General features: G+C 37.0%; 1 protein-coding gene across 2 annotated transcripts in view; it reads right to left on the reverse strand.

The window, feature by feature from the left end:
- LOC102228928 (protein kinase C beta type-like) overlaps nucleotides 1-16,613 on the reverse strand; it is a 98,752-nt gene that overhangs the window by 31,075 nt on the left and 51,064 nt on the right. For both annotated transcript variants that reach the window (XM_023334694.1, XM_023334693.1), the window contains exons 3-4: nucleotides 15,873-15,955; nucleotides 11,113-11,224 (exon numbers count right to left, since the gene is read on the reverse strand). In XM_023334694.1, the coding sequence (XP_023190462.1) occupies nucleotides 11,113-11,224; nucleotides 15,873-15,955 (195 nt within the window). The remainder of the gene's footprint in view (nucleotides 1-11,112; nucleotides 11,225-15,872; nucleotides 15,956-16,613) is intronic.

A 16,613-nucleotide genomic window follows, 5' to 3' on the forward strand; every position in this document is an offset into this window, starting at 1 on the left:
TTTAATAACTAAGAAAATATAGCTTTAGACTATATTTAAATAAGGTTAGAACCTGGTAAAAACCAGATGATTCTAAGTCCTGATGTGTAAAATCAAGGAATTAAAAGTGTTTATTTTGACTGAATCAACAGGAAACATCATCTGACTATCTCCTGCTCTGATTGGTCTCATTGCACATCAGACTCCTGTTTAACGCAGAGTGTGTTAGGAAACTCTCTAACATTCGCAACACTTGTAGTTCACTATACCCATAACTAATAAAAAGAAATTTTATTCTTAAAGATTAGATGTTTCTTAACAAAGATAGAAAAAAACACACAAAAAAATATGACTATAAAAATGAAAAACTATTTTGCAGAATACATCAAAACCAGAAGAATGGCAAGAATAACAAACCAGAAAAGAATACACAAAGTTGATTTTTAGGTCATGAATAGCAGGCAGCCTATGTAAATTCTCATTCTGTCCACTAGATGGCAGACTCCTCTGATCTTCCATGTCCAATCATTGAGCTCCAATCACCAATCAGTGGCAGGAGGAGATGCTCTGAAGATGCTTTTCTGTTGTTGTTGGATCTTGTGTTAAATCTGATCTCACATCTTCAACAGAGAGAACTCCACACACATCGTTCCTCCCACTCACAGCACAGCTAAACAGTTCAACTGATGAATAAACTAACAGTTTCATGGATTCATGCTGTGTGGACGCACACAAATGATCTCATTCAAAACATTATACATCTATTTGATTGAATTAATTTGAACACGAGAATATTTAGAGTTTTTGTTTCTCATATTTTGTTGCCCTAATAATTAATATTTTCATATTTCAGCTATTTTTCCCCAACAAAAGCACTTACATAAAAAAAACATAAAAAACTATACATTATGCCTTTTATGAGTCTTAATCCCAGTTACATTAAAACATACATAATAGTGGTTTGGTCCTTAAGTCGTCTTAAGTCTAAGCAAATGAGAATTGAAATTAATGTGCTTCATGCTTTGGTAAAGCTGAATAATGGCACTAATATTATACACAGCAGTCAGTTTCTGCAAATAAGATGCACTGGATGTGTGAGCACATTTTGGCAGGTAGAGATTAATGCAAAGCTTACAGCAGATACTGCAGGGACATCCTGATGTCTGGGAAATGTAGGTCCATCCTTCTACAGCTTGAGTTCACTGAAGTGGAAAACTAGACAGGTGCCAATCTTCATATGTGGGAACCTCATAGCCAGTGTAATATTGTAATAAACCAAATGCTTGGTTTTCATTTGCCATGATAAAGTAAATGAACAGAAACAAGAGCTTGAAATATCACCATGTGTGATGATTCTAATAGTCTCATCGTTTTTTAACTGAATTACTGAAATAACTTTTGATGCTGTTCTAATTTATTGAGATGTACTTATGATCTAAACGTAGACATTGTCCAGTTTTGATAAACAACTACACTGAAATCAGCTAATCCAAACTAGAAAAGAACAAAATGTGTTAACATGTTTCTAACAAACTTCAGTTCTTCATGCTGAACCAGGAAAATCTCTTGTATCTGTTCTGTCCTTGCTCTAACAGCAGTGGATGTACCAAAGTTTTCTATCTGGATACGAGGTTTATACAGACCCACATAAAACTAGACCTGTTGGTAAATTATGTAAAAGAGGCTGTTGTAGTGTATTCATTAGCAGGCTGGGTCAAAGTCCATCACTCAGTGGGCACTGAATGGTGCAATGAGGAAATAATATTAATAATGGTCATGGTTAAATAGAGGTCTGCAGAAACACACTTCCTGTTTATATCAGCAGTAAATAAAACAAAGTGAATGAATATAAAAACCAGACTGTGAGACGGTGAATTCAGAGATGTAATGCATGTGAATTAAATCTGGGCAGAAAGCAAAAACACACAACCAGGGTTAAGCAACCAAAAAGACTGGGAAGCTGAAAGGAACTGCTGAAAAATCATAGAAATGTAATGTCATGACTGCACTGTCTGATCAAATCTGTGGTTGTCCAATATTAGGAATACCTATGAATGCCATTTTATTGCTGCATGTTGTTTGCAGTTAATCCATGTTTTCTTCTCTTCCCAGACGTTCTGTGATCATCTTGGTCCCATAACGCTCCATGAACTTTAGAATCTCAGTCTAATCTGTCCAAGGTGCGAGGGTTCCAGGAACATCCATCCATTCAACTAATATAATGAATAAATGAAAGGGATGCAGAGCAAGACTGTGTGACCTCTGAAATTAGAGGTGCACCTATTTCAGTTTTCTGGCTGATCGCTGATTACCGATGTTTAAAAAACTTGACCTGCCAATTCCAATTTTAGCTGATACTGACTTTTTTGTCAAAAATTTTGCTATATTATTTATTTATTTATTTATTTATTTATTTCAAACATGATAGTAGTACTAAATCATGCACAAGAACAAGGAATGCAAAAGACATATTTTTGTACCACAGCAATCTTAACATGCTCGAAAGGGAGTAGGAAGAAGTAAGAAATGTATGAACTCCTACCCCATAAACTCATACAATATATTCGGATGGGCCCTGATTAATAAATCCAATCAAAAGTAAAACTAAACAGGTAAATTAATTTTCCATTTTATCTGGGTGTACAGATGTCTAAGTATATACATCCATACCCACACAGTCATATGAGTTAACCTCAGTTTACATAAACGTATTAGCGCCATCTCTCACCCATATTTCTATATCTTGTGAAAATGTCCTCCTTATATTTTCTTTTAAATTGTATTACATTTTGACTTTGTTTTAACTCCTCATTTAACTTGATCCATAACTTTACCCCATGAATTGAAATACAAAAGCTCTTTCTTGTTGTTCGTAAACTACGAATGCTTACCCTAACCCTTTATGTTATATCCCCCTTCTTTTTCATAAAACATGTTCTGTATGAGTTCAGATAGCAATTTATTAGATGCCTTAAACATAATTTGAGCAATTTTAAATTCCACCAGCTCTTCAAATTTAAGAATTCTAGATTTAAAGAGTAACAGGTTTGTGTGCTCATAATAACCAACATTATGGATAATTCTAACGGCTGGTTTTGGTAGGATACTTAGTGGATGTAAAGAGCTTTGGTAATTAATTCCCCACACTTCTGAACAATATGTTAAATATGGCAAAATCAGAGAGTTACATAGAATATGAAGTGGTTTATTATTCAGAATATGTCTAGCTTTGGCCAGGATTAATATGCTTCTACTTAGTTTATTCTGTAAATGTTTAATATGAGGTTTCCAACTGATTTTGTCATTTATTATTACACAGAAAAATTTAACATAAACCCTTTCTAGAGTTACACCCTCTGTCTGAAATTGAATTTCAGTACTTTTGTAAAACTTCCCAAAAACCAGGATTTTAGTCTTGTCCAAATTTAGTGATAATTTATTATTATCAAACCATTTCTTTAATTTACTGATTTTCTGAGGTGACTATGTAAAGAAGTTGTTGTAAGTTTTCACCAGAGAGACTAGAATATTTGTCATCAGCAAATAACACAAATTTTAATACATTAGACACTTTGCTTTTGTCGTTTATATACAAATTAAATCAAACTGGTTCCAGTTCTGACCTTTGAGGTTCCCCACATACAATCTCCAGACAATCAGATTCAATCTCTCCCATCTTCACAAATTGTTTTCTGCTCTTTAAACAACTTAATTAAAATATTATGATTTATTGAGTCAAAAGCTTTCTTTAGATCTATGAAAACCCCTACTGCTAATTTCTTACTATCTGTTGCGTTGGTAATTTCTTCTGTTAAGTCAGTTACGACTAGTGATGTTGACCGACTTGCTCTGAATCCATATTGATCACTAGTGAATGTTTGTCTAGGAATTTTTCCAGTTTCTTCTTAAAAAGTTTTCCTAGAATTTTAGAGAACTGTTTGAGAAGAGAAATAGGCCTATAATTTGTGATTATTGCCAGCTTTATACATTGGTTTGATCTTTGCTAATTTCATTTTGTTGGGAAATTGTCCTGTTTGGAACGATAAATTACAAATGTAAGTTAATGTTTAGAGATACCCTCTAAACATTATCATTTTAATTGTTTTTGTGTCTAGATCATCCCGGTCAGTGGATGCTTTACTTTTACATTTATTCATAATATCAGTGATTTCTTTCTCTTAATGGGGTTAAGATACGTTGAACTTGTATTATTCTCAACATAATTTAGATGAGTTGCTGTTTTTATTGCAGGCATTTTTTTCTGCTAAATGAGGTCCTATATTCACAAAATAACTATTGAATTAATTTACAACATTCTTCATATTTGTAATATCCTGGTCATTATCTAAAAAATACTGTGGATAATTGTTACTGTTTGAAGTTTTCTTGACACAATTTAAAATGTTCCATGTTGCCTTAGTCTTATTTTTATTACTATCCAATAATTTATAATAATATTCCTTTTTACGTGCCTTTATAATATTAGTTTACTTATTTTTATATTTCTTATATTTATTTTCTGATTCAGAACCTCTATGTTTTATAAATTCCCTAAAAAGTTTGTTTTTTCTTTTTACATGCATTTTGTTTCCTTTTGTAATCTACTGCTCATGTTTTTGCTTGCTTTTGATCTTATTTTCCTTAACTGGGCAGTTGTTAATATATAGTAATTTAAATATTCTTAAAAATTCTTCATATTTTGAATTTACATAATTCATTCTATAAATTAATCTCCAATCATAAGTCGTCAAATTATCAAAGTGCCTTCAATGACTCTTCTGACCGAACCGTCTGTATTGTGATCTGATATTTTGATCAGATTTTTTGCAGTTAGTCATAGACTGTGAACGCTGGTAAATGATCAGTTATGCCATTTATTAATATTTCACTAATTAAACTATTTTCAAGGACATTTGTAAAAATATTATCAGTAAAGTTGCACAGTGCGATGTAATGTGACTGGGCCTGGTGATTTTAGGATACAGGCTTAGAATGTATATGGCGTTAATAAATTCTTCTGTCAATCTGTGTTTATTTGGATTTAGAAGATCAATGTTGACATCCCCACAGATAAATGCAACTTTTTGATGAACATTTATACATTTTTCTTCCATCCAGTTATTGAATATTTCTATATTTGATCCAGGTGCTCTATAAATGCAACTCATAAAGACATTCTTCTTTGTTTCCATGAGTATTTCTATAGTCACACTTTCAAAAACATTATCCATGACAGTTGACATTGTTTCTATCGTCTTAGAATTAATGTTCTTGTCCACAAAAAGAGATACACCAACTCCATTTTTACAAACCATTTCATAACCATGGTTATGGTTAAGACACGAGTGTCAATTTGTAACCCAGTTTTTGTGTGAGATTATCAACCATTTAGCATAGTTAGCATTTCTTTTAATGAATAAAGGAACAAATCTACCAACATATTGATATACTGTATTTAACTTGCCCCTGTACCTTTAATCACACTAAACAACAGATGAGTCAGTCAGCAGCAGCTCTAACCAGCAGCATAATCCTCCCGTTGTCATGATTTGGGTGGTGAGGCAGAGGCAGCAGACCCAGGGTAAGATGAATAAGATGGTTTAATAATGAAAGTAGTCCAAAAATCCAAAAACATACAAAGTCCAGGCAGCACAAAGGAGCGGATGCAGAAGCTCGCAGTTAGTGACAACAGGTACTGGACAAATACGATGAGGACCCGAAGAGGAACAAAGAACACAGGTGGGGTTAAATACACAGAGGGTAATCAAGGAGACAAGAAACACCTGGGAACAATCAAGGGGAGACAGTACAACACGGAGACTAAGAGACACAGAAACTCAAAATAAACACAGATACGGAACAGATCCTGACACCCGTCCCAGTGATAAAGGTAAGCAACACTGTGTTCAATGATAGGATAGTTAGCACAATTCCAGGGAATCTATAGAGCTTTTTCCTGTCTCTCTGCTCTTTTTAGAATTACACAACAAAAATATATATTTACTACTGACAGAAATTTAAACAATCTTTATAAACAGATAATAAACAATAGCCTCCTGTCAGTCCAGATAGACCTACACATGGTGACAGCTTTAACTAGAAGCATTTTTTATTAAAGTTATATACTGCAGCTTGAACAAAATGCACCTTTACAGCATTTTTGAGAAATTTGGATTGCTTTATGTATATTTTGCATGTTGCCTATGACTGTTGCTGATGGAGAGACATATTATAGCTAATAATATTAAAAGATTAAGCAACCTATTCGCTTACTGTATGCAGAACTGTTGCATGTAAAATTCACTAGCTGTAAATAATAGCTGTGTCCGAATTCAGGATCTGCATCTTTCGAAGGACCCGGTCTATGTATGACAGGTCCTTCGCAGACCGTGGATAAACCGGACCGGAAGAGAAAAGCTGTGAATTTGGACAGGTCTAGCCTCTACCCACTGTCCCCCCCACCTCAGCGCAACTCATGTTGCCTAGCAACCGTGACAGCAAAGCAGAGAGTGGGGAAGAAAAAAACAATGGAGCCAAAGTTTGTTTTTCAGTCATGTATTACTCCTGATTTCTGTAGGAGATTTCTGATTTCTTTTAGAGCAAAGACTGTTCCATAGTAAAGAAGAAATCTGTTAGCTTGATTCTAAAATGTTCAAACATGTGTTGAATATTTCTAACAGGAAAAAATATAAGCAAATTATTCATTTTCAAATATAATACTGTCCAGATCTCAGATAAGCAATTACGGTTAAATACAACTAATATGTTTGAAGGCTTTAATCAATCAAACCAATTTGCTCAGGAACAAATGAAATACTTTAGTAAACCAAACATTTTACAACTAGATATTACTTGTCTGAATAATATCGGTGTTTAACTTCCACTAATTGGGGAAAGCTAGCGGGAGTTTTTATAACAATGTATCGGGAGTCAGGCGTTCTCCTCCGGTATACCGAACCTGAAGCGCCTGGCCAGCTGGCAGCTGGCGAGGGGACATGTCCGAAAATGTTGGAGCAATATTGCAATTAGGTTATGTTTTGGTGAACCGAGCAGATATTTGAGACTTACACACTTGCATTCTTGCCTTAAAACGTTGTACAAAATCACGTTGTGTTATTTAAAGTATAATATAGCAAAATAATTTGTCGCTCTTCACCGCCATTGCTACCCTAGCCTGGTTTGGACCCACAATGAATTATGGGATATGGTGAGCCATGAAGGTTACACCGGACTCATCATTCAAATCTGGGGAAAAGAAGGATGCCGTTTTTAGGCCACATGTAAAGGAGTCTTCGAATTCGGACAGGCCTTGTTGCCATGCTATGATGTAATCGGCCTACAAATCTGTCCCTCGAAGGATGCAGACCCTGAATTCGGACACAGCTATTGTGCTAGTATCAGTATTGGACCAAGGAAAAGAAGGCAGTTGCAAGCCTTTAAAATTGTGATGCTTTTGATGGGTCAGACTCAAGAAACTGTAACAGTAGGTGGGGCCCAATTTCATTTTTTTGTCATGGGGCCCAAGATTCCTGGCGGCGAATCTGCTTGCTGATGATGGTCGTTGTACTGAAATGTAGCTAGTTCCACATCCTCTTAATCAGCAATCCGCAGCAAGTTTTTCTGTCGGGGGTGCGTGTCAGCTGTGCCAGTTGCCATGGTAATGTTTGTACATCTGGCTAATAATTGGCATCGCTGGGTGCAGACCGCATACCTGGTAATTTTGGGGTACTCGAGCGGGGATGGGTGATCAACTTATCATAATGGAGATAAGCAATGTCTCCTCTTTGACGAGCTGCTGTTAAGTCCTCCATCAGCTGCGCCCTCCTCTTCCTTACAGCATCTGTGAAGTCCTCGTTAATGTAGATTTTGGATCCCTTAAGTGCCTTGGTGCGCTGCAGAATGGTTGATCTGTCCTTGTACCTCAGGAATTTGACGACGATCGGCTTGGGTCTGTCTCCTCTGGGTTTCCCAGTGCGGTGAGCTCTCGCCATCTCGATCTCATGTTGCAAGTTTAACTTTTCAGACAGAACTGTCTTCACTTTCTCTTACGTCTCAGCCCAAGTCTCGTTTGGCGACTCAGTGATTCCGTCGATATCCAGATTGTTTCTCCTTGATTGTCCCTTCGGGTACTCCATCTTATCGGTGATTGCCAACAGGCTATCACAATCTTTAAATACGTCAGACTGCAGTGAGTTACCATGCTTAACACTTTCTGGTTTGATGTTATTCACATCTTTCTGCATAAATTGCAGGCTGGGTTTAATGTCCTGCCCTTCTTGTGTCAGCTCGTCCAGTCTGGTGTTTGTAGTGTCCATAATGATTTTAACAAAGCCTTTGAAATTGTCCAGTTGTTGTTGAAGCAACTGTGTGTGCATTTCCTTTTGCTGGCTCAGTAACTAACTTGAGTGAGCGATACAAACTCCTTATCCGGTCTCATCTAGGTTTTGGATCCTTTTGGAGGCATTTTTTTACCAAAATATTTCCTCAAAGTGATAATAAAAATAGAATACTTTTCTCAGCTGAAACGTGATGGCAGGGTTCTTGCTGAGTTAACTCCACTTCCGGTACCATTTCCCTCCAAAACGTACGTGATGATGATAGTTTGGGATACGTAGCAAGAAAGTTGCTGATTTTGCAACAATGGGCTGACTATTGTTAACTGCAAAAAGTGCAGACATGACCTGGAGGGCTGGTCTGTCAGTCAAACCTTTCTCTGGAAAGCAATAGAGGACAGCAGCTGATTTTTAGACCTTTGCTGAGGTAGATGAGTTCGGTGGATAAGATCAACTTCACATGTATGGATCAGCCATTCACTGATCTCCTAAAATTAAGGAAATTAGGGTTTATTTATCGGTGCACCCAGAGTTGAAAGATTACTGAGGAATAGTATATCTCAGGTCAGTGCTGATGAACTGATTTCAGCCAAGTTTGATCAGGGAAAGATCAGGAAACAAAGGTGCTATTGAAATCAGACACAACATAGTGTTAACACTCCAGTGCAGAATCAAGATTCCTTCCTGGACATTACATACTAGGAATGGACATACATTCCTGGTCATCAGGATGTGCCTCCTGTTAGTGGCTCTCTCTGCTCTGATGCTAATGACAGTTTGTGCATTTGATGGTGAACTTGTAGTCAAGCTGACAGCGCCACCTATCACTTCATTCATCAATTCAGGAGCACCACAGGGCCCTGTACTCTCACCAGTCCTTTTCTCTATCTACACTTCAGACTTCCAGCACAAGTCTGACTTCCGTCATCTACAGAAATACTCAGATGACTCTGCAGTTGTCAGGTTTATCAGAGATAGACAAGAAGTTGAGTACAGAGAGCTGGTGGACCGCTTTGTGTCATGGTGTGGGAACAATCATCTCATCGTAATTGTAATCAAAACAAAGGTTTTGATGATTGTTGATTTCAGGAGGAACAGGGTTAGATCAAATCCTGTTTCCATGATGGAAAAGGAAGTGGAGTTGGTTGAGGAATATAAATCCCTCTGTGTTCATCTGGACAACAGACTGGACTGGAGAATCAACAGTGAAACGTCTATACGAAGGGACAGAGCAGACTGGACTTCTTGAGGAAGCCAAGAACCTTTAAGTTTTGCAGCAAGATGCTGCAGATCAACTATAAGTCTGTTGTTGAGAGCGTCATCTCTTCATCCATCAGCATCAGCGCCAGGGACCTGAAAAGGCTCAACAGCCTGATATAGAAGGCTGGTTCTGCTCTGGGGACGACTGTGGAACCTCTGGAGATGACGATGCAAAGAAGGATTCTTCATAAAATCAAGAAAGTTATGAACAATCTCTTCACGATACTGTTGAGAAAACAGAGTATCTTCAGTCAGAGGCTTCTTTACTCTACTACTACAAGAGATATTTCCTGCCAACAGCATCACCATCTGCAAGAACCCTTTGAACAATTTGAGGTAATATGAGTTACAACAACATTTAATTTCCCTTTGGTATTAATAAAGTATTTTTTAATTTTGAATTGAATTCCAAATGAATTAAGGTAACGCTGTTACTGGAGCAGATAGATTAATTAAAGCCTTCCTGCTTTCACAGATCCAGATTAACTACTGTATTATTTTTGCATTACTGCTCTATGAGTTGTGTTTTAATTGTGCAAAAGTATCAGGTTTTACCTCAGAAGCGCTTACATAAATGAATATTCAATTCTCTCTAATTAGACAGATTATTATACTGGTATTACTCCATGAAAAGCAGAATGACCAGTGATACTATCATATACAACACAAACTGCTGCAGAGGTACGTAAGATAAGTGTATAAAATGGCTTTCACATGTACCAATTGGCCAATCATCCAAAATTCTGAAAATTTGGGCAGATTTTCTGCAAACCCATAATTAATGCTGTAGAACGGCGTTTCCCAATTCCGGTCCTCAGGCCTCCCTGCCCTGCATGTTTTAGATGTTTCCCTTCTGCTACACACCTGGATTGAATATATGGGTGATCAACAGGTTTCTGCAGCACTTGATGGTCATGCAATCATTTGAATCAGCTGCTCTGGAATAGAGGCACATCTAAAACATGCAGAGCAGGGAGGCCTGAGGACCGGCATTGGGAAACGCTGCTGTAGAATGTAACTTTTACAAAAATATGCAATCTATATACTGGTGAACCAGCTGTAGCTCAGTAACAAGCAAGTGAGAGAGGGTGAGCATGAGAGTGACTGACAGCATTAAGACCCTCCTCCTGGCTCTGATTGGTTGTTTCTGACTGAGTGGTGAATTTCTACAGTTGGTACCAGGAGCAATGTGAAAAGGTAGAGGAGCTCAATTTCTTTACAGATTATCTGTCATATATTGTAGTCTGATGACATAATGGTAAGAATATTAACAGATAAGTAAAAACCATATTTTTAAATAAAAAATATATACTGCAGCTTTAAAAGAAAAAGGAAGTTTTTTTTCTATGCTAACTGTAACTGAAGGGAGAACAACTGCACCCTGGTGAAAATAGCAGAAATACATTGAAGAGTGGGAGTGAAACATGCGCAAAAATGGAGGAGATTCTCCCTGAACAAACTCACTTTGCTGCCAAACACACAGTTCTCTGTGCTCAGGCTACAGCACACAAATAAGCAGCTAAATACTTTGAATACATACGGTCGCATTTCATGCCCTGGTGTATCAGCCCATACAGGAGGGAACCACAGTGGTCACAGAAGGTGGGGCTGGAATAGGTGTGGACCCGAAACTTGTGTTTACTGCGAGGATCCTGGAGGAACATAAAGAATCAAACTATCAAGTTTATTTGTACAGCACATTTCAGCAACAAGGCAGTTCAAAGTGCTTAACATCATAAAAATATAAAAATACAAAGTCAAAAAAGATACCACACACTAAACCAGTTAACATTACATTTTGTCAAGTGCCATCAATATACATCAAAATGTTGGTTAGAGTTTCAAATTGACTCTAAACCGTTTATTTAGTCTATATTTAAAGGTACTCTGTGTTTTGGCTGTTTTGCAGTTTTCTGGAAGTCTGTTCATGGTGCATAGAAGTTGATCGCTGCTTCTCCATGTTTGGTTCTGGTTCTGGGGATGCAGAGCAGAACCAGAAGAAGAAGACCTGAGAGGTCTGGAAGGTGATTTATAAACTAACAACAGCAGGCACGTGCAGAGGGGGGGGCTGGGGGTGCTTGAGCACCTGCCCTTTTTGCTCCTTGCCCTAAAGTGCCCTTTTGGTCCAATTTTTTTTTTTTTTTTTTTTTGTTAAAGTTAATTTCCCAAGCCCTCCTCTGATATGTACTAAAATTATTATTTTTTGTTGTTGTTGTTTTTATTTAAAGAAAAACAACATAATAAGCCCTTCGGGTCACCTTGTTACCTTTGACCTTTTGTCCGTGACGCATGACGCAGCTGCCTCCCGCTCAGTCAGTGAGACTGCGCAGTAGCTTACTGCGGAGCTCAACGTGGAGGAGGAAGGAAGGAAAAGTAAGGAAAAACTGTTCTTATCTATCGATTCAGTATTTTATCATACAGACATTAGGCTGTTGTTGTTGTCCTATTAGCTAGCTGTTAGCTAACGAGTTTGGTAGCAAAGCAAGATAACTAAAAAGCTTCTTCCCTGTATCGCTAATGATAGCGGTCATTCTTCATTATTACTGATGGGGCCACATCAACGATCCAAAACCGATCATCTCTCTATAATGAATATATGTCCGATTATCTAATTTCCTTTGCTGCATAATGTATATTAATTGCATTTATTCTGGCATTAGGTTAATGTATCTTGAAGGGGAATAGAATTTACAAAACTGCTTGAATTATAATGATTTATTTTTTTTAAACAAAAAGTTTTATTTTAATTTTTTAAATTAAATAACTAAATTTTGTCTTGTTAACTTAAAAAGTTCTTTGCAAAACAAACTTTTATTTGCACACATCAGAATTCTTTTGTTGCAATTTTCGGCCCTGCCCACGACGTCATGTGAGAAGCAAGCAAAACTTTGAATCACAAACAAAAACTTACAATAGCAAGAAAAGATTTATGACATGAGCAAATAAGTTTGTTCACAAATAATTTTTCTCACTTTGAGACATAAATCTCTGATTTTAATTTAAAAAAAATTTTTAAGCAAAACTTTTGTTTAAAAATTGTTTCAATTCAAAATGTATTGATCACAATTGTATTTTATTTAATTGAGGTTATTATTATATTTTTAATAGAATAATTGTGAAACATATTGAGCTCCACAGCAGAGGCCTCCTTTTCTCTGAAATTAATATTATGTTGTGCTAAGGACTGAAAAACATATTGGTTTAAACACAAAGGTAAATAATTGGTAGTGTGGTTAATACAGTGTTCTTATCATAATTCATTATGTTTTGCTTTTTTCAGTTCAAAGATGCCACGTAAAGAAAGACGGCAGAAACAAAAAAGAAAAGAATTGATAGATGCAGCAAAAGGTAGTGGATTGTTGACCGACTGGGTCAGAACGAGTACTGCAGGTACGAACAAAAAAAAAAAAATGTTCTTAACATTATCAACATGTAACTTTTGGTAGTGAACAATATATTTAATATTACAGGGCATCTGTTGTGTTTTTCTTATGCTAAGATGTACTAAATTTAGGTGTAGAATAATGATTAGTTTGTTTCTTGCTCCCAGATGGACAGAAGGAAAGTGATAGATCAGAGGAGGAGACAAAAATGCAGTCAACAACACAGGAAGACAGGCAAGGAGAGGGACAACAGTCAGAAATCAAAGACACAGAAATGCAGTCAACACAGGAAGACACAAAATTGTGAGACATTGTATGTCTCACAATTTTGTAATTTATCATTTTTATTAAGCTCTGAAAGCTGTGTGGTTTTGTTAATAGTCTTTCCTAGAATGCGGTTAGATGTGCCCTTTTTTTTTTTGAGCACCTGCCCTTTCAGTGGTCTCTGCACGGGCCTGAACAACAGTTTTTCAAAGTCTATTCTCTGAGCACAGGGAGCCAGTGAAGGACTTTAGAACTGGGTTGATTAAGGGTGCAGAGATTTATTTCCTTAATTTGTACTGATAAAAAAGCCAGTATCAGCCAAATCAGAATCGGCAGGTCAGGCTTTTTAAAGATCAATACCGATCTGTCAGTAGTTTCTGACCGAAAACTGCAATCGGAGCACCTGTAGGAGAGATGTGCTCTTTCTTCCTAGATTTAGGGAGAACTTCAGCAGCAGCTGGAGGATTGATTTTTAGGCAGACCTGTGAGGACACTGTTGCAGTAATCAATGCGACTAAAGATAAAAGCATGAATGAGTCTCTAGATCTTCCTGAGACATAAGTCATTTAGTCCTAAGAAAAAACTGTTTAAAGAAAGGACAATTATTAGCAAATCTATATTAAGTATCAGTTGTTAATTTGTCTTACGGGCTGTACTTAGACAGCTGAGTTAGCAAGCCAGTAAACATTCTCCCTTTCTACCTTGGATGATAGTTCAATTAAGCAGCTTTGTACTTGAATTAGTTTAAATAACAATGCATACTGTACAGTATATGCAGAGGAAAGCTATAACTTATCACTTTGTGAAGGCAAAATTACTTATTTCCACACTGCCACTGTTCTTAGCTGCCTGTTTTGTAAGAGGAAGTAAAGGTTGTGGGAGCTGGCTCCTTTTCAGTAGTTAGTACATAAATAACTGGCAGTTGAAGCTGTCTTGGCTCGTCGTTCTTTCCATGGAAAAACCTCCCAGGTATTCCTGGAGGCCAGATCAACGCCTGGAAAAACATCTTTGTAGACAATTTTCTGCAGAATTATGTCTGGTGTCGTGCGCAAATGCAAGACTGCTTAGAAAATGTTACACCCTCTGAAAATTTAATGGTTCAAACAGATATTTATTTTTTTATTTAAGTTAACTGATGTTTCCCAGTGGGCGTTTCCACTGATCAGAGATTGTTAGACAGGTACTTTCGAAGACAGAATTAAAGATTAATAAACATCAGCATGACTAGAACCACACTGTACATGCTCAATAAAAGTACAGCATGAGAGAAGAGTCCTGGATCATTACTCCAAGCAGCCAGGCAGCATATCTCTACTTTATGCACCTTTCCTAGTAGGACTTGGACCCGACAAGAAGTCAAAGTTCACAACACTATTTATGTGTGGAAGAGAGTTCCTCCAGCAGCATTTGTGTAACTTAACACTGCATGATGCATAATTGTGAACATAGATAATTTTACCCATTTTCTTTATTCTTTTCTTATTTTTAACCAGAAAGGAAACTGAAAAGTGTGGCAGGCATGATCTTCCATACTTAATAAAACCATTTCTATTTTAGAAAGATATTAACCAGGTTTACACATCCATAGACTGAATCTTTGCCCAACTTCTTGAACAACAGCTCAAACTCAGTCAGATTTGATGCCGACTGTCTGTGAATGGATGTTCAAGTTCAGCGTTTCTCAATCTGAACATTTTTAAATTCTTTGCTGAATGGTTTAGTTGTTTTGCAAATTTTTTGAAGTCTAGATTCTTGAATACAGATAAATTAGAGATGATTTCATATGCAAGTCATATATAAGATGTCACACATGGCACATATTCAAGGGATTTTATACTTTCCCTTAACAGTACTAAGTCTCCATAAACTCAGAGCTTTTTTTAAACTACACCATACAACACAGTGAAAAACTGAAGCTTTACTACCAGGCCTCTGTGAGCTGTATTCACAAACATAGGAGGTAATTGAGCCAAATGAATAAGTTGCATTGGAGCATCTAAAACAGTGGTGCCCAAATGGGTCCTGGAGGTCCGGCATCCTGCATGTTCTAGTTCTCTCCCTGGTGGTAGTAACAACCTTTTCAGCCATCATTGGATCCAGGTGCGTTAAACCAGGGAGAGAACTAGAACATGCAGCATGCCGGCCATCCAGGACCCACTTTGGACACCCCTGATCTAAAACATGCAGGATCCCAGTCCTGGTGGCCTGGACATGGACACCTGTGTTTTAAAACAGCTGATTCTCCCACCTCTCCCACCTCTCCAGTTCCTCCAAAGTTACTAACATTTTATACTAGAGATTATTTTAAGGGTATCAGAGCTAACAAGGCTGAATAGAAACATATTTCATACTTTCCACTGTGTGTGTGTGTGTGTGTTTTTAATGGAAACCCTGAAAGTCATAGTTACTTTACAACTATGCATCACTTTGGAATATTGCAATATCACACAAAATTCAAATGAACGACTAAATAGTTTATGGTTGTAGCAGAACAAAATATGTAAAAGTTCAAGGAGGATTAATACTTTTCTAATATACCGTATATCTAGGAGCAAAGAACAGTTTCTGTTAGATCATCTTTCTGAGTGGAATTACAGGGCAAAGAAAACAAACTTTTTGCTGATCTGTGTGTCTGTAAACATTCTTTACTTACGTCAGACGCAGGTCCCTTGTCGGCCCCTGGACAGGAAAAAGTGACAAACTCATGACAGCGCTTATGGACCACAAAACAGCACACTACAGAGTAAGAGAGAAAAAAAAAAGAAAATATTAACTCTGGTTTCATCAGAGTCCAAAACATGGCAACAAAACCATATTTCAGAGCTTCACATTAGATAAAATGCTCTTTATGTCTTTTATCTATACCCTTTGTGTTTCCGTGGAACATACTTCAAATGGAGTCATATCAGGCTTGGAATCATAATTACACCCAGTGACATTAAAGCTGAGACAAGAAACTTCCCCACGTTAGTAGCTTCAAACAGATGAAAGCTCTGAATCTGCTGTGTTTCCTGCTCAGTCAATGAGGTGAGTGACTGAAATAAACAGTGTTCACACTGTTAACACTGCTCAGTCAAATATTTTGTTGAACCAAACAGATTTTCCAACAAGTACTGCAGTGCTCAAAACTTCAAAGTTAAGTCCAGATGAGAAGCACTTAAAGGTTCATTGTCAGTTTAAGAGTGAAAACAACAGCAGCAGGGACCCAGTGTGATCAAGAGTTTCAGTCAAATGTTTCGTTAGAATGTGTTTAATGATGATCAAAGATTCAATGAGATGCAAACTGACAGGAAGTCAAGCTAACATACATTTCTGAACATTTATGCTTGGCACCGAAGTCAGATGTTTTTAAAGGTTGTTGATGATGATATTTCTTTTTCAACATTGGATGTAG

Source organism: Xiphophorus maculatus, chromosome 5 (genome assembly GCF_002775205.1).
Source record: "Xiphophorus maculatus strain JP 163 A chromosome 5, X_maculatus-5.0-male, whole genome shotgun sequence".
NCBI lineage: Eukaryota > Metazoa > Chordata > Actinopteri > Cyprinodontiformes > Poeciliidae > Xiphophorus > Xiphophorus maculatus.